The sequence below is a fragment of the Amblyomma americanum genome, chromosome 7, assembly GCF_052857255.1.
Source record: "Amblyomma americanum isolate KBUSLIRL-KWMA chromosome 7, ASM5285725v1, whole genome shotgun sequence".
NCBI lineage: Eukaryota > Metazoa > Arthropoda > Arachnida > Ixodida > Ixodidae > Amblyomma > Amblyomma americanum.
Window position 1 is genome coordinate 8,598,788 of NC_135503.1, and position 26,269 is coordinate 8,625,056.

A 26,269-nucleotide genomic window follows, 5' to 3' on the forward strand; every position below is an offset into this window, starting at 1 on the left:
TGGGAATTCTTGTATTAAAGCGTGTGCTTTAGCGTTCAACTGTTGGCTTGTTTGTTTGTTTTTTCCCCGATAAGGGCGACGAGTGAAACTGCGGTAATCCCTAGCAGAAATAAACCGTTCCGAAGCGGCCGAGCTCTGGTGTGCCGCTGGAGAAATATAGATGGCGCAAATGGACGCCGTCCTTTTTTTTTCTTTTTTGAACCGGGAGGAGAGGTGAAAGTACTTCGAGCGAAGCAGCGAAGGTTTTTCCTCGTTTTCCTGCTGTGTCCATTGAGCGGATAGCCGCTGCTCGCAATGGCGGTACTGAGCAAGTTGTTGGAAACTAGCCTGCCGTACCGCTGCTACGAAATCGCGCATCCATGGGAACCTTCCTGCACTGCGAGCTGGGTGGCAATGTTCGTCGACACGTTCTCCAACTCCGTTAAGCTCTACAGTGTGCTTTACCTGGTAAGTGGACTTTATATTATCAACGTGGCCTACCGAATGCTTGCAGCGGAAGTAGAAGTAAACGATTGCTTCGTAGCAATAGCTGGTGGAGGTGTTCGTGTCTGTTCGACAAGTACTGCGACTTGTTCGGTGCTCCTTTCGGCCGAGATCATGCATGCACTTTGCTATCGGCGAATCTCGCCGCTTCGGTTTTTCCTCCTATGGTACGTCGTTGCGGGAGTACGGATCAGCTGGCCATGCGTACGCATATTACGTGCCCTAACAGCCGTGTGAATGCGTACGCGGTCACACGTGGACGCGCAGCACTAGGGTAGTACCGACAGCTCGCTTTAGATCGACGGTTTGAGCGGGCCTCTCTTGCAAAAAGCTTATCGATAAAGTGAAGTTAGACGAGATCGCATCTGCTGAATTGCGTTGGAAGTAGTGGTGATGGAGAGTGCTTTTCATATCAGTCTGCAATCGGTTGCTGCTCTTTTTACTGCTTTGGGCCGTGTAGGGCTTTAGGCGCCTCGGGGTTTGAATTTAGCTGTGAAGCTCGACTGGAGCGCCCGAGCGGGAGTTTGTGGCGTCTTTCAAGCTCTGCTCGAGTTTTGGTGCTGTGCGCAAGTGGGTGTGGTGCACCGCAAATTGAATAAAGCACATTTTTGCACACGCTGCGAACGGCGTTTTTGTTGCTCGAAACAGCTGTTCGCCCTCGGCGGATTATTCACTCTCCACGGTGTTACGGACGCGCGCGAAGCGTTCTGCGCATGCATGCATCAAGTGAAAGCGCGAATGAAGTCATTCCAGTAACACCTTTGTTTTAAATTGCATGGCTTGTTAATCGGCTACTCCATTAAAACTCTGCCACAGTGCCAAACCGTACGCATGCGTAGCTGACAGTTTAGCTACTTGGCTTGAGATACGGAGATTTCCAAGTAAAATTTTTGTTTAGGTTACAAGCAAGCCTACATGCATTCAGATTTGCAGCATCGTTGGGACTATGCGTTAGTTTGCTGTGACAGCAGCCAATGGAATCTATCTGCATTTGGCAGTCTTCTGGCGTAAAAAGTCGAAACTTCTGTGTTAGACATTCTGGAGTTCCTTTGAGGTTTTGCACTTGAAATGAAAGGCTGGAAACAAAATACGAAGATGTCCCAAAGCAGTGTTGCGTGTTGTACGTACCTGAAGAAAATAAGACTAGTAACTGGAGGCATGATGTCAAACTGTTTTCCTGCTCACCAACTCATTCGCTCAGGAATAAAATTTTCTTTGGCACTTATATATATGGAGATGAGTATGCCTGACAGTGTACTCTAGGTGAAGATCATAACTAGTCCAACTGTTTTATGGACCAAATTCGCTGTTTATTCCTACTGGAGCCAGTTGATATTTAGCTTGTTCTCTCCTGGTGCAGTTTAAATCAACTGGAACTTTGTTCCATAAACCAGTTTGGACCAGTTAGGAGTTTCACTGTGGGCAGTGCTGTGTGTGAGGGCATACAACACAACCAAATGATAACTAAAGTAATCCAGCGATTTTCATCATTAACGGAGAAGGCGGCTGGTTATGCTGCTCTAGAAACACTGACAGAAACAAGCAAGGGCAGTGAATAAAAAGTGGTCAGGATTTGGATGCGCACATAGTGTGTATAGTATCTTCATCTTTTTGAAATAAACTAATTGAGGAAAACACTCCTTTATGGTTACCCAGCTGGCAATTTTTTCTTTTCTTCATTCATTGCCACTGTTCTTCATCAGATTGGCCAGCTGTACTGATTATTCTGGTGCTTTATTTCAAAAATTTCCATCGTGTCCCTTGGTTCAAGCTATGACTTACTGATTATCCATGACCTGCCCGGAAGGACTTGCTGTGAAGATACTACAAATTTGCTTGTCATAATTGTTCACAACTTCCCCTAAGAAGGGGGACCGAAGAATAAGGGGGAGCTCATTTGCAAATTTTTTCTCGACATGGTATCCTACCTTTTCTTCTTCGCCCTTTCTTTTTTGTTGTCACAAAAGTGGTTGGATTCATTGTGTATTCTGGCCAGAACGTGCCCATGAAGATGCACTGCATGCGCTTAGCATGTCTTTCGGGCCTTGAATGGTTTCATTTCCCAAAATCTTAACGCACGGGCACCGCACTCCTTTTCTGCCATCAGTATCGAACCACCGAACTGCTCAATCATAAAAAGTGGTTTCATAGCTGGGCAGGCCATGTGTCAGCTAGAAACTCAACGCAGGTGGCACAGCTTGTTAGCCGCAAAACCTCTGGGAAGGCATTTCTGGAAACTGTGCTGAGCAGCATCCGGTCAGCGTCCTTCCTCAGCTACAATGTGATGCTGTTCATGTTCTTCATCTGCGCCCTGAGGTAAGTGACAAGGGTGGTGGCAGTGGTGCACACAGCCCTCTTCCCTCAGGTGGGGCTTTGGTCGCCTCTATCTGCAGAACTCTACCTTTGTGGCTGGCCTTGCCTCGGGCTTTCTCGCCATTTTCGTCGAGCACCCCAGCAGGTGATTGATGGCAGCTCTTCTGTCAGCTCTCCATGGTCCTCTTGTGCCCCCAGGTGTATTTCACTGTTACTGACAGTGTGTTATCAGCTAATGCCAGATATCAAGTGACTGTTTTTTTCTCTCCTTAATCATATCAATGCTTTGCGTGAACTTCGTGTGTGTGTGCCTGTGTGTGCTTGCATGTCTAGTGTTGAACACGAATCATATCTTTCATACGCTTTTTTTTTCTTTCTATAAGCAATGATTTTAAGTGTACGAACCTCAGCATAACGTGACCTGTGACACTATTGAAGACTCGGAATAAAAGAAAAAAATTACATCTTTTTCTAACGCCTGTGCATGGCTGAAGTTATTGCTTTTTATTTGCAGCTACTATGTGCTTATTTGCTGTACTTGTGAGCAATAAAAATGCATGGACATTGCATCTATTCAAAAGTGACAAAATAAGAACTAATTAACAGATGGATAGTGCTTTTGTCTGATGCTGTATTGCACTTCTCGTTTTATGGGATGAGCAACTTCAGTCTACTCTCTGGAGCTAGTGGGGCATTTGCTGCTTGATTGCTGTACACGTAAAAAAAAAAGTGACAGCAGTGTATACTTGAGTATATTTAATGTGACAGTTCTGAATGATGGTCTTTGCTGATGTCCTTCTCCATTACTTTTAAGCTGCCTTCTCCTTCCTCTTTCTCTTCATCCCCTTTCCTTTCCTCCAAGTGCAGAGTAGCCATCAAGGGCCCTCAACATGGTTTGCAACATTCATAATTTCCAGTAAAAAAAACCACTGGAACCAATTGGACAATTGGTTCCAATTGGTTCCAGTTGTTTTTACCACCCGGCCAATTGGACCCAACTAAACCAACCAATTGGACCCATTAGGTCAGGCAGCTACTGCACCTAGGGAACATTCACAAAATATAACTCGCAACAGTTAAGTTTTACAAAATACGCGGTGTGAGAAATATTTTTACAACATAACATATTATTAATGTGCGAAAGGAAAACTGATTTGTGAGAACTGCAGAGAGACACTGTGCCCGGTGCCAATCAACATTTTTACTGCAGAATTGAAATTAGCATACTTTTATGGAAATCAAGGCCAACAGAGACGCATACATCACACATGAGAATCACTACAAATTCGGACTCTAGTAGCATATTTTAGCTCAATATGTACATCCAGAGAACACACTTCTGCTCCAACTTCTATACCCCATTTATAAGGCTCTCATGCTGGGGCCAGTGGCGCTTGCCCACTGAGTGCAGTTATATCATTTAATTTTCACCGCAGTGGTGGTGGAGGTGATGAATACAATTTATTATGTTTACTGCTGACCGCTCTTGTTATAAAAACAAGATTAGTTCTACCTTGTTTATCAAATATGTAAACATTCATATGGACACAGTGGGTGCAGATGGGCAGACCAATTGCATGCAATGGGTAAAATCTATCGGGCTCACCAATTGGAATCCCGGTTGGCCCGATTGGGTAGTCCATTTAGAACACCATTCCATTTCTAACCAGTGGGAAGCTGAACTGGTCTAATTGGAGCCATTTGAAACCAGTTGGAAATCCAATTGGTCCCAGTGTTTTTTTTTTTGACTGGGTTTTCTCTTCCCCTGTCTCTCTCTTCTCTGTTGGGGAAGGACTTCAGTAATATTTATTTTCGCTGCATTCAATAGAGTGAAGTAAAATGGGAGATTAGGTTCTGCCTGTGAAATTTCATTCTCAAGGCTCATTTGTGAAAGCCATGTCAAAAATATGTGTAGCTACGTTTCCATCGTAAGTTCTTCTGGAGCTAGGTCATGATTACTCGACCTACTGACAGGCTTTACACTCATCTCTGCTACACAGCTGGAATGAGGGAGGGCAGGGCTGGTTTGTGCCGTGCGATGCATAAATGGAATGCATTGGTCCTTTATTTCATTTGTCGTGAGCTCAGGCCAGCTGTCTGTTACTGACTGCCATTTTCAACAATGCAGTTTTCAGATCCCATTTTGTGTGTCACATGCAGTGATCAGTAGCTCTGAACAGCTGCAAAATCTGGCCTTTTTGTGTGATTTATGGCAGAAAAAAAAAGAAACTTTGACTGCTAGTGGGTGCATAAAAAGTTTCAGAACTCTAAATATACAGAAGCCCAGAGATGCTGCAAATGAGGAGCCTACAAGCTGCTTTTCTTTTTGTAGCGAGAGCTACACAGGACTACCAGTCGAGCATTTAGCGGTGCATGGGAGAGGTCAGTTGTGCGCATGCACCGTTATACCATGGCGACCAGAGTGGAGCAAGGTGCGGTGTGCGCTTTGCCGTCGCTGCGGCCGCACGCCCGCTCCACCGTTGGTGTCCGAGCGTGACGCCACGCGGATGAGCAGTTGTGCGCATGCGCCGATACCATGGTAACCAGAGAGACCTCACATCTGCGCTACGCGCTTCGTCGCCGCCTCATCACCCGAACCGCGTGTCGCATGCGCAGCATTGTGTATAAAAGGTGGAGATGTAATGGGCATCTGTGTCACGTTTGACATGCATGCAGAGAAGGAGAGTCGAGCCGCTGCTAAACGGTGATATAGACTTGAGAAGATTAACTCTTACGATCCTGAGGTTGTCGCCTGGCAGTTGGCTATTCAACAAAGAGAGAATGAGCGACAGAAGGTGAAGGCCGCTGCTAAACGGTGATATAGACTTGAGAAGATTAACTCTTACGATCCTGAGGTTGTCGCCTGGCAGTTGGCTACTCAACAAAGAGAGAATGAGCGTCAGAAGGTGAAGAGAGCAGCGGAGACACCCAAACAGAGAGAGGAATGCCTTGCCATACGAAGATGCCAGACTCCCGAGCGTAACAGATGGTGCATAACCGCCGAGATGTAGCCTATGGAAGGCGTCAGTCAACGGGAACCAACAGAAAAGGATGTGAAGGCCCGTCGTGTGACTGATCACACCATTCGAGTTTCCGAAAAACAAGCTCAGCCAGGGAAACATACCTCTCGCTACATATATCCTGGCATAGCCGAGCTAAACCACTGCCAATTTTTTTACGCTTGCATGTTATAGTTTGAGCCTGTGTTGGCTTTCGTCTGTTCTGCAACGCTATGGTTGTTATGCAAGTCATGTTTTGCTTTTCAACTGTACTTTCAGGCGTCGGGTGCTGTCCGTGTACATGCTCAATCAGGTGAGGTGGAAGTGGTAGGGGCTTCTGTCAATGTCAGTGTGTTAAACGGCGGCGTCTTTATCTCTCTCCAGTGCTCGGAGATCATGTTCAACATCCTGCGTAGCCGACAGATTGTACGCGAAGTTCCTCATGGAGAGGTGCATCTTTCCTTCTCTATACTATTTCTTAAAGATGTCTAGCGTTTTTTTTTTTTTTTTTGCTAACTGCAGTGTTCAAGACTGCAGTTTTGCTGGTTCCTTATTTCCAGAGCACACTAGTGAAGAACGAACTAGGACAAAAAGAACACAAGGGTGGGAAGGGGGGGAACTTTTTTGCAACTAGTGTTTCTTAGCAAGCCTCAGGTTCTTGTTGTCACCCTGTTGCTTTTTGCAGTCTTGTTCTCTCATGAAAATAATGGTGGTTGGCAGCCTGCTGTAACGATCATGTGTAGAATTACTCTAGCTACACATTGTGCAACACATTGAGCACATTTCACATTCTAAAACTGCTCTGTGAGCTTGGTGCATTCGTCATTAATTTAATGCACATCAGGACTCATTGCTCATGCAGTACTTTCATTCATTTGCTTTTATAATGAGTTATTAGCCTTATGCCTTGCAGTTTTTTTTCTGTGTTGCCAAATACCACTCCTGTCAGTTTGTTCACTGTGGCCTCTCTGCATTCTCTTCTGTGCAGCTTGTCCTTGTTTCTGCTTCTTCTGTCATTTTTTTGCTTTCTCTCTTATCCCTGGGAATTTTTTGTAGCTGTCAAGCTGCCAGCTGTGCTTTTAATTTTCTGCATGCTAAGTGTGACTAATGGATGGGATGGAGTGCGTACTGCTCTTGTCTACTTTTTGTGCAAGTTGACAAATTGCTGAAATTAGCATGCACTTTGTATCCATTTAGAATTTCATACAGGGCCTGTTTATAATAAATTTGTTGTGGTGCAAGACACGCTTGTCATGCCAGACTCTTTCGAATCTGAATGCACGTAACTTTTCCAGGTGCGAAGATAAAATGTACAGTGCTGAATATAAATAGCAACTGACCATATTTCACAGCTGCTAGTCAATTACTGCTTACCATGCATATCACTGCCACTGCCAGTGGGCTTATTTATTTTATAGAAACCAATGGGTATTTTGTTCATTTTTCTTTTTTTCTGACCTGCTTCACCTACCTGTGCATTGTTATCTCCATGTGACAGTTGCTATATGTGCAGTGTATTTTACATTTTTGCAACTTGATGTTTTCAGGTGCTCATGTTTGCCATCAGCTTGGCGGGCTTCCTGTATTGCATTCGGTAAGCATTTAATGCAAGGTAAAGCATGCTTTATATAGCAGTCCTGGTTGCATTTCACACATAAAATTGGCAGAGCTCAGTCAGACAGTACAATGTAGCGCAGAAAAACAAGGGCGACACAAAAAACAAAACAGGCACCATTCTGTACTACTAGCGCCTGTATAAGTCCTAGTTTTGTGGGTTGCATTGATGAAACTCTCTTGGAAGCACTGTGGCTTGTGTGTATATGACGTCTAGTTTTTATGTAACTTTCTCATGCAGGAGCAATAACAGGCTGAAGGATCCTGTGTGCAAAGCATTAAGGTTTGTACAGAGTATATGCATTTGCAGCCTCGTGTGTCATTATAAACACTACGCATGGCCATTTTCGCTTTGCATGCTCCATGCATGCCATTATAGATCATGAAAATAAAACTTGCATGTTTACTGGAATTATTCCATGTTGCTTTGTTTTGCAGAAAGAACATGAACCAAACCAAACATAGCTGTGCATGTGGCTGGTTTGCGGGCTTTAGAAATTTGAAGCTATTCTATTCAAGCAACTAGTTGCGAATCTGACAACTGCTAGTCTTATGTCATGTAACATTTTGCATGTACTTGAAGCAAAAACTATTTACTTTGAGGGAACATTACTTCAGATTTAACGCGGCTTTTAGGCAATTGACCTTTTCAAATTTGCTGAGTGCTATCATAGATTTTCACATGCAGGTGTACTTTTGAGTGTGGTGGCTTTTACGTGCATCCTATCAGGATTTGCTGGTGCTCTCTCGACCTTTGGCTTGACCTTTGAGTGTTGACAGAAACATGTTACAGAAAGATTTCTCGCAGTGATGATTGAAACAAACATCATTCTGATGTCACTAGATTTTTTACTTTCCCAGTCTTGCTAATGCAAAATGCAGCACAATTTTTGTGCCATATACACTCCTAGGCGTCCTGCACTTTTTGCAAGGTCCTTCGCTTCAATGTGCGTATGACTGGTGGTGTTACCCTGTAGCTATTCAGAATCTTGTCAGTGCCTCTTTGACACCCTACATGTAATTGGTGCAGTGCATTAGTGTATGCTTGGATTTTCTTGCCTTCCAATGGCCGAGTGCAGGCAAATGGTGCTCTCTTGCGTCTTTTGTTCACCCAGCACATTGGAGCAGTCAATAATGCACGAAAGATTGTGTTACCCCCCTTCACAGGTCACTCTTCTCTTAAGATTTTGGTGTGCATTTAGGGACCATAAAATGGCTAGCAGTTGATCCAGAGTGCTGCACTACATTTTCCACTACCTCTGAGAATAAAGCCTGGATATGTTGTGCACAAAACAGTTTCTTCTCATTTCGGCAGCCACTGTTTTTATTTTTTGATGTTTCCTCATAGTTGCACATCATATTTCAGCTTGCACTGCAGCAATATGAGCCTTTGGGTGCCATCACTGTGGTGTGGAGTTGGTGATGCACATTTTCAGTATGCTTTAAAAAGACAGTTAAGCAAGTTTATTTGTGTACATCATTACAAAAAGCTGCGGCACCTGGACAAAAAAAAATATATGACATGGGACGGCAAGTATCTCGTGTGACATGCCTCTGCATGTGTTGAAGTGCTGCCGCTGTTTCCAAAAATCTGCGCATACATAATGACATTGAGGCAGTTTGTAACTGATAACAGTAGCTTGTTTCCCCATGCTACTATCTCTACCATTGGAACCTGTTGAAAGGATCCGTCCACAGGTTTTTAAAACTGCTACGGCAGCAGGCTGCATTACAAAGTGGATCATTCATGGTGCAGGCGCCTCATGGGTGCTGAGGAGTTCTTGGCCCCTGCAACATCAGCGGTGGACACAGGACAGCTGTGCTGGCATTCACGAAGCTGCTGGCAGCATGCTGTCGAGGTCAGCATGTGGGAATAAGAGCATGCCTCTCACTCGTAAAAAGAAGCACTGGTGCCATGCTTCATTCTCATGTGAAGTACATGAAGCATTGAAGCAGAGACAGTGGGAAGGCAGTGCACGGAGCTTTTTATATGGCTTTTTCTAAGTGCCTTTTTCAGTCTGGAGATATCAGTGCAGTTTTGTAACGCTGCAGCTAAAGTGACATTGAGGACAATTGTATCCAGTTTTTGTTCTTAGTAAAAAAAGATTGTAAACATAGGACCCAGCAAACAAGCAATAGGGTTTCATGTATTTAAGCCTTCTCTGCATAGCAACTGTGGTATCTGCCTTGTGGCTTCTTGTGCACGGTGCTGTGCACTATGTATTTGTGTTAAAGGGGCTCTGAAAGGGGCTCTCAAAAAGGTGCAGGCATTCCTGGAATGTTCAACAATGCTGCGCCGTTTCACGAGTACCCTTCAGCAAGAATTCTTTTAATGAGGGTGGAGGAATATACGGGCTAGGACCTTCCTAAATCAAGCCAGGTACGACAAAATCTGGCCCAAAAAATAGACAACACATGCACCACATGACTCTGACATCATGCACATGATATGGAACTGCAGAGAACTATTAGAGAAGCATAATGCTAGAGCACTCATTCAAACAGCTGGAGGTGGAGCTGGCCCACATGAGTGTCTCTGAGCAGCGCGAGTTGCTGACCAGAACTCGACAGGCAGCCCAAGCCATTGGGATCCTAGACGGAGGATGACCACCCATGCAATTCCAGAAACCCAATAAGTTCTATTTATTCAAATACGTACGCTCGTGCCTCGACTGCCAATGCCGCAAGACACCCACTACCCATACTGCTGGCGAGTTGCAGCTGCTATCTTGTCTGCCTCGCCCTTTCAACCGCGTTGGCATTGATTTATATGGGTCCCTCCCGTATACTGCTTCTGGCAAACGACGGATCATTGTTGCCGTTGATCACCTAACGCGGTATGCTGAAACCTCCGCGCTATCTGCTGCCACGGCACAGGATGTGGCATCCTTTCTTCTGCGTCAGTTCATCTTTCGACACGGTGCCCCTCGAGAACTCCTCAGCGACAGAGGCCGTGTCTTCCTATCTGATGTCACCAAATCTCTGCTCCGTGAGTGCAACGTCATCCATTGGACTTCCACCGCTTACCACCCTCAGACCAACGGCCTCACTGAACACTTTAACCGCACTCTGGGGGACATGCTGGCTATGTACGTCGGTTCGAACCACACCACCTGGGACCTTATTCTCCCGCATATTACGTTCGCGTACGATACTGCTACGCAGTCTACGACAGGATTTTCTCCTTTCTTCCTTCTTTATGGCCGCCATCCCTCCGTTCCCATTGATACTGTTCTCCCCTACCACCCTGACGCATCTGAGTGCACCACAGTTTCCGAAGCCGCCAGGCACGTCGAAGACTGCCGCTAGATCGCCTGGTCGCTCACGACAGCTACCCAGTCCCTTCAAAAAACGCGCCACGATGAAGATCAACGTCCCCAGCATTCCTTGCCCGGCTCTCTTGTCTGGCTGTGGGTACCTCCCAGTACTCTGGGCCTCTCCCGGAAACTGCTGGCTAACTATCAAGGGCCATATCGCATCTTGGAGCAAACATCTCCAGTCAACTATATTGTTGAGCCCCTCACGCCGTCACCCGATCTCAGACGCCGCGGCCGTGAGACTGTACATATCCAGTGCCTCAAGAGATACTACGACCCCGCTGTCTTGTCCGCCCCTTAAGTTGTCAGGATGGCTCCTCTTCTGTCCGGGGGCCATTGTAAGGAAGACGACGAGCATATGCGCGAGCCGAATGGTCATCGCCTGGTGCACGCTCCTGGCTGGACTAGCTGACCTCGGACTGCTGTTGGCCCTGCTCCCGTCAAGAAGCTTCTCAGAATAAACCCCCCACCTTACAATTCATTCATTTTGTGGAACCTAAATTTTAATTTCAGTGTCTTTGCACTTTTCCCTCCCCTCTTGTCACTTTTTGCTTGCTCAAAGCATGCAAAAAGTCGCCGGAAAGAATTTGCCAACATTCGCGCGACTGTGGGTTTTCTGCTGTGCGTAAAAGTGTCTTATTTGGCTCAGGTGTTCATGACGAGATAATGTAACAATTGAGCAAGTTTATGTACTCTCCTCGGAAGGTGTTTCAGAGCTCCTTTAAGCTTATGGGAATTCGCAACTCTGCATTCAGCACTGAGGATAACTGCATTTATTAAGTTGCTGACACGCCCAACTGAGCAGTGGCAACAATGAAACCAGTGAGTGTTCTGACGACGTTTAAAACAAATGAGACTAACAATGTGCTGCATATTTCACTACAAATAAAACTTTTACAAGTGCTGTCAAAAAATTTAAATCGAAAGCGCTACCATCACTTAAGGGTTGCAGCCTGCTTCATGCGCAACAGCATTTCGCATTCATTGTGTTATATCGCTGCTCTGTTTAATGAAGACCTACGGACATAACACAAAAGCTGCTTTGGTTATGTTTAGACTAAATTTTTCTCTTCTTTCATTTTGTCTGCATAGGGCATGCCTTCGCCATTCCTGATTGGCTACAGCCTGCAAGCCTTGCTGTCACTAGCATCCTCTCGTGTTCGCCGCAAACCTTGGCAGATACTCACCCAGTGGGCACCTCTGGCGCAGGGCACATTTCTTGCCAGTGCAGTGGGACTATTCCGGGTTGGTAACGTCAGCCGTTTTGGCATCATACTCTTCAATGTTGTGAATGAGCTGTAGTGAAAATGCTTAATTCCAAGTTCAACAAGGAGTAACAGTGAGCAAGAGCAGTGATACTTTAGTCTGGTACCAGAGTTTTAATGAGTGGGCTTGTTTTCATCAAAGTGTGATGAAGGCTAAGGAGGGGCATTTGCTTTGGTTGTCCTGAGGAGTTTGAGTTTGCATTATAATCGTAATAATATTTTTTAAAAATTGCACGGAGTTCTCAGATTTTCTCCTTGTGTTAGGTTCATGTAAATAAGGTAACTAGTAGTTTTTTCTACAGTACTGTTGTTCCTACTGATGCCCGTAACATAGGATAAAAATAGTGGGGGCTGGTAATGCACGATTCTGGGAATAGTTCTTAAATCCATATTGTTTTGCGGGGTTTTGGGCCATAAGCCATTGTGACCAAAAGGAACATTCAAAATGTCATGGCCGATGAGTAGCAATTATGAGTGAGGATCAGGGTGCATGTACACAAGCATAACTCTGTGTGTTCCAGCTTTAAAGGTGTCTCATAAAGACAAGATCCTTAAATTGTAGCTTAAAATGTAGTGCCATCTTTCAAATCTTTATTTCATGCTGCTCACGGATCCCTTCTGGTAAGCAATTTTATCTCAGCCACCACAGCTTGTAAGTCGAATGAGTAAAAATTAGGTGGAGGGGAGGGGCACTTAAGTAACTTAGTGTGAATGTGAAAGCATTATTTACACGTAGGAACAGAATTCCATTCTAGTTTAGTTCATGGGGGTTTAACGTCCCAAAGCGACTCAGGCTATGAGGAACGCCGTAGTGAAGGGCTCCGAAAATTTGGACACCTGGGGTCCTTTAATGTGCACTGACATCTCACAGTACACGGGCCTCTAGAATTTTGCCTCCATTGAAATTCGATTGCCATGGCTGGGATCGAACCCGCGTCTTTCGAGCCGGCAGCCGAGCGCCATAACCATTGAGCCACCGGGTTGGTGAAGAATTCTATTCTTATGTGTAAAGGAAATAGAATTCTGTTCTATTACTTTGTTTTTGGTGCAGTTGTAAGTACCAGTACTGTCTATTTCTGGTTAACATTTCGTATTTTCCAGCGTTTGATGACGTTGCAGTTTCGACCAATTGCGAGTTCAGTAGCGCTATCACTTTATGGGTGACGCCGGGTTTTAATGCTTTCACATTAATAACCTGCTGCTCTGCCAATATTCTGGAACTGTCATGTTGAAGGTAGAAGCAGGTAGAACCAAGTATGCAGAATTTTTTTTTTTACTTGTTAAATCTTCACATTCATTTGGTGCCTCCTTCCCCCTTGTTTTGTGCACCAGTTTCAGCGTCAGAAAAGATGTAGTTGCATATTTGCACATACAGTTCTTATTGCCACTTAGCAGCAGGGTGAATTCTCAGGGAAGCGTTTAATACCTCATGCCTCTCTCCGACAATATTCCCGATGGTGCCGAATTTGCCGGGGTGCATCTGCTGCTCCTGCTGCCATGTTGCTGGCAAGCACCATGCTTTGCTTAGTTGCCCCGAACTGGGTCAAGCATAATTGAGTTCTTTCTAAAATTATACTTGTTCCCTGCAGGGCTGTCGCTGCCTCCTGCGCCACTACTACGGCTACGAGAGCCCCTGGCAGGTGTTTGCCAGTGGTCTGGTTGCTGGGCTTAGCATGGCTGTCAGCCCCAACACAACCCTCGCCCTTTACCTCGCATGGAAGCTAATTGAGGTCAGTGTAGAGTGGAGGGCATGGTTGCTGAACTTGGCATGCTTGCATTCTGCCACTGTGTTATACTACCGAGTTGACAGAATTGCAGTACATTTGCCATTGTATGCATGGGATGACTGAGGAAGCCAGTGAAGAAAGAAACAAAGTGTGGGTTCTTTCTTTGCATGTATTAGTGAAACAATGGCAGAGATGGCAGTCCACTGACTGGCTGAGAGTTTGAAATACGTATGGCTGTCAGGGAAGTTCCATAGTGTGAAAAGATTTTTCTGGGTGCCAAAATGATTATAATGTATTGAGCTTATGAGACTCCTCCTGAATATGCTTCACAATGCAGCATCCCATAGCAAGTGAACACCAACATCCTGTTGCGTATTCTACTGGAGTTGTGCTAGACAGGCCAGTGCAGATAGACAACAGACTTGTCCAACACTCCACACAAAGAAGATTGTTCAGTTTTATGGGATTTAATGCCCCAAAACAGCGCAGACCATGGGAGATGCTGTAGTGGAAGGTTCTGGGTAGTTTTGACCACCTGGTTTTCTTTAACGTGCACTGATGCAATGGCCACGGCTGAGATTGAACCTGCGTCTTTTGCACGGTGTAAGAATAACATACTGAGGTGTTGACACTCTCTCACACCGCCTCGCCATTTAGCCTCCAGTAGAAAGGAGCTGATTGAAAATTGTGCCCGTTCTATGATAGTTTGCATCGGAATAAATATGCTGTTTTCCCCAGCTTTCGTGTTGGGTTGTGGTCCATGATCCGACGCGCCTTTTCATCCCGTCCGACAAATTTCCGGCGAGAGAAGTTTTTACCTAAAACTTGAGTTGTAAATAGCCTCGCTATACTAGTGCACTGCATCTTGAAAATTAGCCTGAAACAATGTTTGAACGGTCTTCGTGTAGAGTAAAGAAGCAACGATAAGCGCGAAGCAAAAACTTTCCGGTGCAATAATTTTCCGCCCTTGTGAGTGTGAAAGGGCACGAGGACCGCCACTTATATTTATTGTGCTTAGATCTATGATTAGATTGAATGAAACATAAATTGAGCGAGGAAGCGAAAGGTGAATGAGCTTCGAGTGCTGCTCGACCGAGTCCATATCATTAACTGCTTTACACAAGATAATTCCTTGCAAAAAAAATTTAGGACTGCCACACTACTGATTTTAATTTCAAGCAACAAATTTCCTTAGCGTTTTGAATTCAATTCACGCCACCAAAGCGAAAATCGAGCTTGGCCATCGGAATCTCAAGGCGCCAGAACCGCTCAACTGTGCCCGCTGACATCGGCGCCATCTGTCGGCTTGCAGCCGAACTGAAAGGCGCGCTCCGCCGCGGCCGAACATAATCGGGACGCTCCAGCGGGCGCAGTGTCAACACCTCAGTATTCTTGCACCGTGGTCTTTTGGGTCAGCAGCCAAGCAACATAACCACTGAACACCACGGTGGCTTTCCACGTGGAGAAATGTCATGCCTATTACAAATGCTGATAGCAATTCCAATATTTCTTAGACAGGCTTGGTAAAAACATTGTGCAAACATTGCATATTGAACATTGTATAAACCTGTTCTTTCCAGGTACTTTACTGCCAGGCAGCAAGAAAGGGCTATGCGCCAACATTAGCATGGGGTCCTGAAATTCTGTTTGCTTTTGGATGCGGAGTTATGATGTTCTGTGTGAGTGGAAGCTTTTCTGTCTCAACTATCTCGCATATGTCAACATGTCAATCCAAATGGCACCCCGAAATTTGCCTTGTGTGGGTATGCAGTGCTTATGATGCTGCTGACTAATCAGAAGGTTCCGTAGTCACTGCCATATAGGTATGTTTCATCTATAGTGACACTGCTCATAATTTATAGGCAGTGCTGGTGACCCAAAGCACTATAAAAGCGTGTACTGCTACAAGTAATGACACCACACGTAAACTGCGCTGGGTATTTAGGTTTCTCCATCACTAGTAACTTTGCAGTCATTTTTAAGCTGCATTCATCAACCATTGTGTAGCAAAACTGAAGTAGTCAGAACAGTGCACCATGAGACTACATTTCACATTATTTATTATTACGGAATGCAATGAAGGCAAAAATGCCAAAACTGTGCTCTTTAGTGGTCTCATTCACTTTCGTGTACATAACCTGCAAAGTAAGATGTTTGCACATTTAGAGCTTGAACCCAAGCACTGGCTCAAGCATAATGGCATTGTATTAGCTACACACACTTACTTACTGCTACTTTTCTAATGTGGAGGTTCACACTTTCACTAGCAGCATGATGTGCTCAATTATTCAAAATCTAAATTTTCCTAAGGCATCTTCTGTTTTCTATTCCAGGCTGTGGTGGAACCACATAATATGCGCCCATCATATGCGAAATTCCTCAATGACATGACGGGTGATCGGTAAGTAAAGTGTGGCACTTCAGATCACTGCTTGGCAGTGTGAACCATGTGTTAACGCATGTGCAGAGATTTGTATGCTTTTAAGCTGCACACTCTGCATCAGCACTTCAACAAAAGACATGGAAGTAGCTATCAATAGCCGGTCCTTATTTAATGTCTTTTGAAAACACTTCAGTGCTCGCTTAAATGCAGCCGTGACTAATCGGACACCCACACCGCTATATCACAATACTTTACTATAGCAAAATATATTATTTTGACACTAAGTATGAGCTTGCACAGTGGGGTATCGCCACAGCAACCATTGTGTGCCAAAGCTCTCACTAGTTTCTATATTACTTGTCTGTCTCAACATGTTCCTCTCTGTGCTAATCATAGTTGCTTCGAATAACTTGTAGAAGCAATATTGAACTTTTAAGTCATAAAATAATAAGGCAACTTCATAGCTCGGCATTTTGGAAAAATAAAACATCTTTCAGCTGTATATGCACAATGATAAATAAATTAATACTTCTAACATGATAAGTGTTTGTGTGAAGGCAACAGGGACAGTCTTTAACATTTTACTACTGCGCCGTGCAAACAAGGCACTTCAAGCATATCAATTCCGTTACTCCATACACTCCATTGCAAATGGAGGAGGCAGTTGTGCGTTACTTTCAATCTTTTAAGCTATCCTTCGCGACGACATTTATTTTAGTGACCAGCATTAGCATGGTTAATTCTTAACCGAGCCATTAACATAGTTATTTTCTCACTTTTAGCTGCTAGCATGATTGCATTTTCTGAAACATGAACAACCCGTAAGTCTTGTTTGGCCCTAATGTTCCTTGCAGAGAGGACAATGTGCGCCACTGAGACTGTGCTAAATGCAGGTTGCGTCGGGTGAATCGCCATCCGCTGGAAGTGTTTGGCTTCCACTGCTCTTCCGTGTATCCGGACTACTTTCCGCAGCTTGACCAGCGCTACGTGTCCCGGCATTTTGTGGAGCGTGTGCTTGTTTGGAGCTGACCCAAGGCAACGGATACAGTCTCGTGCCGACATTCTACTTTCCTGGCTGCTTCACTTTGACGTGGACACGATACCACGCATTGTTGAGGACACCGCGGAGGTTCCAGACACCGGCAACGCCTTCAGGTTGAGAGTTGTACGAGGAGTCTACGGCTTTGCACACAATTTCCAGCTCAGTTGCGTTGGGGGGCACGGGAAGGTCCAACTGTAAAGCAAATACATTAGTATGCTAGCCATCTATACTGTCAATTCACCAGCCACAGTCTCTGGTCTAGCAAAGCACATTTCTCACTCTGTGATGGCTCTGGAATGGTAAGCAAGCAATCTTGCTCATCTTGACAGCTTGCATTGCAGAAAAAACTTAAAAAAGGCCAAGATAAAATCGTGGCTGTTGACAAAGGTTATCATTACAGCATTCAACAACAATAAAAGTAAACTCATAAATGTGTACCATGTTAGAATACAGAGTATTTTTCTACATAAAAAATAAATTGGCAGTGTAAATTAATGTAGTATATTGCAGCGTTTAGAACATATCACTGACACAGGATGATAGGCCTTTATGAGCTAATGCGAGTACATATGAAAACATGAAAATGTGGTTAGCAAGGTTTCTGAAACTGAAATTAAAGCAGCTTTGTTCAAGCACACTCCCAGATTTCCACCAATGGCCACCATTTAATCTGATGGGTGACCTCCCTGTCCAAGGCTCTACCATGCCTATGTAACACATAGTGAACTGCAATGCAGGAGGCCCCCATTTTGTGCTGCTGCTCGTAAAGGGGCTCTGAAGAGAGAATGCGAAAGCAAATGGAGGATTCATGGTGCACCAAATGTAAGGCATAAAAAGTCAAGTTGTAAGAGACCACCATTTATGTGCAGAGGCGATAGGTTTAAGAAGCTACAAACAATGTAGCCGCTGACAAATACTCTGATGCTGTGTCGAAAATATTATCTGGTGATTTTCCAAGCAGAGACAGTTTATAGGCATCAAATGCTTGCAGAAAAGGTGAGACTTTCCGATGGTAGTCATTCAGACAAAAACAAATTAAAATTTTCACAAAAACCGGCAAGCATATGAGGATGCAACGAATTTTCAGCGATGCACTCAAAGTTGTCCCTAACAGCTTCACCTTCCAAATAAAGTGATATCATAGCGACTGGCATCATTATTGCATTTCTCGCTTTGATAAAATGAGTTGCAGCGTAAGCACTCCAGCTGAGTCACCAACTACCACAATACCATGACAGCTTTGCTATTAAGCAATCACTTGTATAATGTCCCTCTACACTCCTGCCAGGACTAGACTATTGCTGCTGTCAGCATTAAGAAGCAAGTTTGGTTTATGGGGTTTAGCGTTCCAAAGCGACTCAGGCTATGAGGGACGCCGTAGTGAAGAGCTCCGGAAATTTTTGACCACCCGGGCCTCTTTAACGTGCACTGACATCGCACAGTACACGGGTCTCTAGAATTTTGCCTCCATCGGAATGCGACTGCCATGGCCACGATCGAACCCGCGTCTTTCAGGTCAGCAGCCGAGCACCATAACCACTCAGCCTCTGCGGCGGTGACGCATTAAGAAGCAAGGTCATTTCAGCATTCTTGCTTACTTTATATGCAAGCTAAACATTCCTTTTTTTTTCTATTCACTGTCATGAAACAATTCCTTTACTATGTTCAAGTCCTTACAGCACAGCAAAACCTTGTTGATATGTTTTTTTTTTTAATGCGAAAAAAAAATGCACTATTGGGTATGGTCCAAACTTAGGGAAGTGTGCTGGCTTTTGCTACCACGGGGCCATGAAGATGCGGTTGATGACGCATGCTCTGCTGTGGCGGCAGCGCATCACGTAGGCACCTGGATGTGAACTGAAAGCTTCGCCAAATTTCGTTTAGGTCCGCCTCCGTGTCCTCCCTCCGTCCTGGCGACAAGGTAGCCCGTGGCGCTCTGACAATGGAAGCTAAAAGCATTTTGTGCTAAAAAGATTGTTCCTTGCTTCTCAGTGCTTGGCATGAGGAAAAGAAGGTGTACCTTCCACAGGGTCCAGGCCCACGCCCTGTACAGTGAGGTGTCCTCGCTCTGCAGCTCGGCAGGCGTCCAGTTCTGGCCCCCGTCTGCACTCACATCCACGCGCACCACCTTGCGGCCACCTCCGCTCCATGCGTAGCCCTTGACGTGTATCTTGCCGTCAGTAGGAGTCACCACATCACCCTCGCCTGGCCTGCACACCACTGACGTGATAGGGAGCTCCTGGATTGCGGGCGCACTATTGAAGTCCACCGTGTCCCAGTCAGTTGATGGGCAGAAGCCTGCAGTGTTTGGAAGCAGGTTGGCAACCTAGCAGCCTCTTTGTGGGTGACAAGTCAAAGAAAAAAGGTGGCCGTGAGTAATGAAAGCACATGAAAAGATTTCAGGGCACACACGTAAAGTAAGTTACACCTAGTACACATTATAAAAGCTAGTATAGTAGGTCAGCAATTTAAGTTGGAGCTGACTGCAGACCTTAACATTTATAACATGCCGACCCCTTCTCAGCTCTGTAGTGTTCTTTGGCACATAGCATTCACACCTCATTGGTTCAGTATTGTGAAGTAACAACGTCGCCTGGTGCGTCATCTTTTATGCACGACAATGACTGAGCAGAAAAAAGGGAGGGAAACATGAAACAAAAGTCACTTTTGGACACCAGCTTTAACAGCGAGGGCATTCCGGTATGACTGAAAGAGCAGTTTAAACTGCACAGCATTGGCCATTCAGCACCCTCTGTTTGACGCTGAATCTGCATGCACTTACCCTTGTAATCTTTCTGCTGCCAGTGGGAGTTGCTTTCCGTGGGACTGAGCTGGATGCGCGCTAACCACTTTACATTGCGAGCACCTACAATTCCTGGCGCAATGGCACGCACAGGGAAGCCATGGTCACGAGGCAGTGTCTGGCCATTCATCTCATATGCAAGCAGCACATCACCCTGCAAGTGCAACGTCCCAGAATTAAAATTTGGAAGCAACTCCAACACAACCCTGCCAAGCCAGGCAAAAGGTAAGAAGATGGGCTTCCAACCTAACCTTGGCAAGAATTCCAATGGTGTGACAACTATAACACCACTAGAAGCCATCAAGCAAAAAAACTCTTTCACTGGCAGAACCCCATGTGCATTTTTTTGGTTCTGCACATAAAAAATTTCACAGGCAGACAGACGCGACCAGCACATGGGCATCATCAGGACAGTATCCTGTTAAGTGCAGAATACAAGAAGAACGCCATGCTGTTTCTTGGCCTCTTAAGGCTAATGAAACAAGTTGAAAGGTCATTGATTAGTGTGCATAAGAAAGCAGCACACTAGACACTACATTCAGTTCTGTTCCAGTCATGCACAATTGCAGCATTTCTATTGTTTCAGTTCAGCAGAAAAAGTGACTGAATCTTACAATAATGCACTTCATAAGGAACGGCTACATCATTTCATTGAAAAAAAAAAAAAAAAATGTCACGACAGTTACCACTGGTTAATGCAAGAGTCAGCAATAGCTGTTAAGGTATTTGCACTTTACGATATGTTGTGGTAGAGAATATGAGAGTGACAGCACATTTGTACAGTTCTAGGGTGCTCTTTTTCTTTTTCTACATATCTTTTTGCCTAGCTCTGCTTTCCAGTCCGCCGCTCTAGAAGTGCAGCACTGCTAAATCTCTCCGTGGGCAGTGCGTTTCGCCGCAGCTGTCGCAGGGAGGTGGTGAAATTCCACGAAAATTTTCTGCAATTGACATATTTACAGCCTCAAATTCAGAGTCAACTATTGTGATTTTTTTTTCATTGCAAATTGAAAAACGAGACTTTAATGAAAGTTTCTTTTTTAATTATTGCCATATTAGCTACTTTCTCGTTTAAAATGTAGGTTACTGCATTTACTCGCATAATTTGTGCACTTTTTCTCCTAAAATTAAGGCTTCAAAAAGGAGGTCACAGATTACGCGGAGATTTCGCGAAGACGTCCTAAAAAACTACAAAGGTCGCAATGTGCAATGCATACGGTGTATTGTCATGTATAGGCCAAACTTGCACTCGTGCTCCTCGCTGGTAAAAAAAAAAAAGTTGACTCCCAATATAGTAAGGTTTATGGTTTATGAGGTTCAACGTCAGAAAGCGACTCGGGCTATGAGGGACGCTGTAATGAAGGGCTGTGGATATTTCGACCACCTGGGGTTCCTTAATGTGCACTGACATCGCACAGTACACGGACCTCTAGCATTTTGCCTCCATTGAAATGCGACCGGCGTGGCCGGGATTGAACCTGCATCTTTCGGGTCAGCAGCCGAGCACCGTAACCACTGAGCTAACGTGGCAGCGTCTCCAAATATAAGTCTATGCATCCTCTCCGCTCGCCCCTGCCCGAGATCCACGTTATGTAGTTTCCCACATGATCGCATGGCGGCACTTGCGCAGCTCAAAGCAAAAAACGCGAAAAATACAATCGCAAAGCCAGCATTTGGAGGCCAATGGAAATACAAGGCGATAAAACGGCGCGCACTCATGTAGCCGGGCTCAGTAGCGGCAAACAGAATAGCCAACGATTCGGTGGTTTCAGATTCTGGCACGATGCATGCTCCCTCCATGCATGCTCCGAAGGTTACCGGCAGTTTACTCTCTCAGCCATTCGTATCGTACGGGAGAGCGACCGCTGGCGTGAGCGAGCTGGGTAAACGGTGCGCAATTGACTATTCTTTACTGGAACCAATTTACAAACAAATCAACTTTTTTTGACACCACTCTGCTTTTGCAGCCACGCTAGTCTTCCCAAGCCTGCCCAGAGCACATCCACATGCATGCTTATGTCCTTCCGCAGCAGGGAGAGCAAAATATGAAAGTAAAAAAATATTTTTTTAAGTCCGGGTAAAAAGTCGTGGGTGTGCAAGTTAAGTGAGTAAATACCGTATATGCTTAAATGACTAAGTATTACTTTTGGTTGCCATACTGCTCCTTGGCTTTCAAGTGAAGATAACGATTTCTGAATTCACGGAGAGAGTAGATGCACACCCACCTTGCTTGTGTGCTTTTACAGCAGGTAGTGCAAAATATGCGAGTAAAAAATTTTTTTTCAAAGAACCAGGTAAAAAGCTGTGGGCACACAAATTATGTGCGGGTGCAAATTATGCAGGTATATGCTTAAATGACTAAGTATTACTTTTGGTTGCCATACTGCTCCTTGGCTTGCAAGTGTAGCTAACATTTCCTGAATTCATGGAGAGAGATGATGCACCCACCTTTGGGTCAAGTGCCTTGTGTGCTGGGAAGGAGGAGCCATAGGGCATCCCAGTGGGGTCTGTGTCCAAGCCCTCCATCACTATGTGCTGGATGCGTTCGTCAGAGAGGTCGACACCAAAGTGACGCAGCACATCAACCAGTCTTGCACCGGACCAGGTGGCATTGCCTATGGCACAGGGGCCCCAGTCAAGTCCTTTCACTTTCTTGATCTGCAACAGTAATAGGGGCTGCGTTTTAATCGATACTTCCTATCACTTGGTCTGTAGTGAATATATTTTCAGAAATTAGAAACTGCAATGTTCCTTCACAACATGGAAAACAAGGGACTCCATTGAGGCCTTTTCAGGGTCGAAAGTTAGGCATGTTTTGGAGAATTTTTACTAATTTAATTTGTTGAAAGGTGAACTGAATTTAAAGAAGCGTTGTCACAGTTTTTTGTTTTCCACTGTGATCTTTTTTTTTAAAATTTAACATGAGAAAGCCTTTAACTGCATTTCCAATTAACATCTGCCTTCTAAATCTGGAAGCATGGCTGCAGCTGAATGTACAGGTGCAATAAGCCCACAATTGTATGAAGGCTAACCTAGCCATAGAAAAACGAGCTGTTTTCACTGTATAATGCTCTATTTCACATTGGAGAAGTTAGTTCTTCACTGACTCCCTGCGCAGATCGGAGATCACTACTGACTGCCTGCACTGGTTACAGAACATCCGATACTGTAAGCCTCCTTCCCAAATTTAGTTAATGAATGACCATTCTTCTGGCTAATGCAAGTGTTCTTTCAACAACAAATGCCTAGCAGGTGCAAAACAATCGATCTTTTACAGTGTTGGTTGTGGTAGGAGAAAATAAAGCCAAGGTGGCATTAAAAGGTCACTGAGGGCAACTCCATTTTATTATTGTGCATAGTACAAATTCGTTCACGTATGTTGGCATTTGTGCGGCAGGCCAAAACATTTATTGCCGAGAAAATTGGACTTGCAATTCTCGCGACCTTACTGAAAAGGACAAGTTGCCACTGCTTTCAAGTGAATAGCGGTGTAGCATAGCTGCTGGGAACCGCAGCAAATAAACGTGTGCTGATGTACACATTTTACTTGCGAAATCAGCCAGTGATGGCAACACCTGCATTTCGTTTTTTGTCTTTCCTAGCTTGTAACAGTTCAGTTTTCGGCAAGAGCGGTCTGTGATTACAACGTAGTACCTTATTGATACAAGCCAACTTCTATTTGTCCTCAGTATCCCTTTAAATATAACCACATTTGCTATAAGAAGAAGAAAGGGAAAACGTCAAGCATGTTGAAAAGTATGCCGAGTATAAAAATTTTTTTCAAGCCGGTTTGATCAGAAGCGCAGCTTGCACTTGGACAAGGCCATTTTGCCAACTTGCCTTGTTCTGCTCGGAGCGACGACTGCCAGCACACTGGATAACTGAAGTGACTGAAACCTTGGGGAACTTGGTCTTGATCTCATCCAAGGTGAGGTAGTGACATTTCCCGTCCGGGTCCTCTATCTCCAAGACATAGTCTTCAGGATCCACGTCAGGCACAGGCATGTGGTTCCGCACGTAGAACAACTCACTGTGCTGGCAAAGACAAGCACCAAGCTCAATCCCTGCGGACGCCACTGCAGCCAAGTGTTTGCAAACAAAGAATTATAGTAAGGAGGAACCCTTGTCTGGCTTTTCCTCATCAAGCTTGCAAATCACGGATTACTGATGAACAGTTCTTGGCCCCATCTTCTGATTTTCACCTTATTCTGCCAATTACAGAATCGTTTTGCACTGTGCTTGGTGGCTTCCCTGGAGGCTGAAGTAGTTTTGAGAAAAAGAAACGCTGCTATCAAACATGCGCATTTATTTCATCACGTGCCTTTTGCATATTAAAAATTTCGTTGGTTGCAAGGAGCAGAGGCTAGTTCGATAACCATAAGAATTGAAGCAAATAAAAGCCCCCGCAATATATATCGCAGTAAGCTCCCCTTCATGCTTAACACATGCACATTATGCCTTCATGATGCAGCTGCTCTGGCACATATGTGAAAGTGCTTTGCACATTGGCATGAAAGCACACTCGCCACTAAAAATGAAAACAAAGGTAAACTCGGTTCGCACTTGGGCGTCTTGTAGTTGTCGGCAAGGGTGCTGAGGGGAGGCTCGGCATTGAAAGGCTTGACAGATGCTGGCTTAAGTGAAGGGTGCCTCTTTGGATCCAGCAGGTAGGGGTCCTCTATGCCTTCTAACGCAGCACCCACATCCTCTGCTGCCAAGTTGCCAATGCGAAATGTCTCCAACAGAGCGAGGATCTGCAAAGCATTCAGAAGTAGTGCCGAATGCATTTGGTTGTGAAGTAACCAGAGCTACAGCTGTTGCTCATTCCCTCGTGTAAGTGCCAGTTTCTGGAGTTGCAAGCAGAACTGCAGTGACTGCACTGCTTGTCCTCATTTGAGGGGAAGTTCTACCGAGGATATTTAGGCAGGAAACATTTTTCAATCAAGCTCTTAAGCATTAAAGTATGACTGCCATGATTTAGGAATAAAAAAGAATTAATAGAATTAAGTGCACCACTGAGGCCTTCACCTAGTCGGCACTACATGTGTAACTGGTATACCACAGTGATTCCATTGCTCGACTGCGTTTAATAAGTTTGGAATATATGCTGCTGTCCAGGTTGTATGACCCCTAGTTTTTGCAATGAGGACTAGAACAGAGAAAATGAGACACTTATGCAAAGAGTGTTGTATGTGTAAAGAAAACTAATGTTGCATGCCTAAACTGTTTTATCCGTTTACATTCTTTTAAACGAGTTTGAGTCAACAAGGGTACACTTGCCCACAGTCTCATTATCAACCATAATACACCACTGCGTGCCAAGATGAAAATAAATATTAAGGCCAAGTGCCCTTTGATAGCTCTTTATGCAGATGGAGCTTTTGACACAACTGATTGAGGAAGTCACCACGAGACCATCTTTTAGAACGCCTGCGAGCAGCAGCTGCTTTTCTAGACATTCTTGTCGCTGGAGCTTTTGACACAACTGATTGAGGAAGTCACCACGAGACCATCTTTTAGAACGCCTGCGAGCAGCAGCTGCTTTTCTAGACATTCTTGTCGCTGAAAGACTGAAGAGAGCGCATGAAACACAGTGAACTTTGCAAGCAAGCCTGCAGACACAGGCGCTTTCCAAGACCATTCAGCACTAAAAGAAATCACAGAACACGACAGTTTTTTTTTTTTTTTGTCTCAACGCGGGGATCCTGGCGGCTAATTTAGGTTCACGCACACAACGCCGACAAGCGCGGAACGAGCAAAGATGTGGGGGTACCTACCTCGGGGGTTTTGTGGACTGCGTAAATATTCCAGAATGGGTCTATACCACCGCCGGCGCCGAGCAAAATTTTGTCTCCTCCCGGGTGCTCGTCTACAAAGTCGGTAACGTCGTACACACCACACCTGAACGAAATCCATATTCTGGTTTCTTTCCTGTCGTGCTTCGCGACCTCTGCGGCGCTGTACACGGGCAGACCGTCAACAGCTTCGTCCGCTTTCGTTTCTGCAAGTCAAGAGAGTAGGGCGAGCCGGTGACATCGAAAGAAAATAATAGTGACGTAGAAAGCGGGTCTTTACCCTGCTTGGCGTGCACCCGAGACGTCCCCCAACCAGAGAGAAGCCACAAGGAGATGCCGCCGCCAAGGACAGCCCATGCGCGTCCGCTTCGCCGATATTCGTCGTCGTTCGTCTCGCCGTGTGAAGCAGTCCTGCAGGCCAGGGCCCGTCGAATAGGCGCGCGGTACAACGCACTTTGCCATGCGCTCTTCGTGAGGACGCGCGCCAGAGGGGAACAGCGGAGACGGACCACCATGCTTCCACTGCGACGT

At 45.1% G+C, this 26,269-nt stretch overlaps 2 protein-coding genes across 4 annotated transcripts; one reads left to right on the forward strand and one right to left on the reverse strand.

Moving 5' to 3' along the window:
• The first annotated feature begins 18 nt into the window (after nt 1–18).
• Nucleotides 19–17,130, forward strand: LOC144098383 (transmembrane protein 135-like). Of its 3 annotated transcripts, none has more exons than XM_077630977.1 (13): nt 19–447; nt 2,672–2,799; nt 2,849–2,941; nt 6,075–6,108; nt 6,180–6,245; nt 7,343–7,389; nt 7,651–7,692; nt 9,166–9,268; nt 11,819–11,971; nt 13,581–13,721; nt 15,299–15,397; nt 16,052–16,119; nt 16,995–17,130. In XM_077630977.1, the coding sequence occupies exons 1-13, from the start codon at nt 295–297 to the stop codon at nt 17,128–17,130; spliced, it is 1,263 nt and encodes a 420-aa protein (XP_077487103.1). In that variant the 5' UTR covers nt 19–294. The 3 variants fall into 3 exon arrangements, with proteins under 3 accessions (XP_077487103.1, XP_077487104.1, XP_077487105.1); XM_077630979.1 differs by lacking the exon at nt 19–447 and adding an exon at nt 940–1,235; XM_077630978.1 differs by lacking the exon at nt 2,849–2,941.
• Nucleotides 15,762–26,253, reverse strand: shop (sulfite oxidase). Its single transcript, XM_077630976.1, has 8 exons — nt 26,019–26,253; nt 25,721–25,944; nt 24,507–24,697; nt 23,784–23,973; nt 22,392–22,601; nt 19,926–20,100; nt 19,164–19,441; nt 15,762–17,335 (listed from the first exon to the last, which is right to left on the reverse strand). Exons 1-8 carry the CDS (start codon nt 26,251–26,253, stop codon nt 17,165–17,167), a joined length of 1,674 nt encoding a protein of 557 aa, XP_077487102.1. The 3' UTR covers nt 15,762–17,164.
• Nucleotides 26,254–26,269: the final 16 nt, after the last annotated feature.

Excerpts from the sequence above, each read along its gene's own strand:
- LOC144098383 (XM_077630977.1), top strand. The coding sequence starts at position 295 with ATGGCGGTACTGAGCAAGTTGTTGGAAACTAGCCTGCCGTACCGCTGC. Across the intron at positions 2,942-6,074 it reads TTCGTCGAGCACCCCAGCAG|GCGTCGGGTGCTGTCCGTGT; the intron begins GTGATTGATGGC and ends CTGTACTTTCAG. Across the intron at positions 11,972-13,580 it reads GTGCAGTGGGACTATTCCGG|GGCTGTCGCTGCCTCCTGCG; the intron begins GTTGGTAACGTC and ends TGTTCCCTGCAG.
- shop (XM_077630976.1), bottom strand. The coding sequence starts at position 26,253 with ATGGTGGTCCGTCTCCGCTGTTCCCCTCTGGCGCGCGTCCTCACGAAG. Across the intron at positions 24,698-25,720 it reads CAGTCCACAAAACCCCCGAG|ATCCTCGCTCTGTTGGAGAC; the intron begins GTAGGTACCCCC and ends AATGCTTTGCAG. Across the intron at positions 23,974-24,506 it reads GACAACTACAAGACGCCCAA|TGAGTTGTTCTACGTGCGGA; the intron begins GTGCGAACCGAG and ends TTGCCAGCACAG.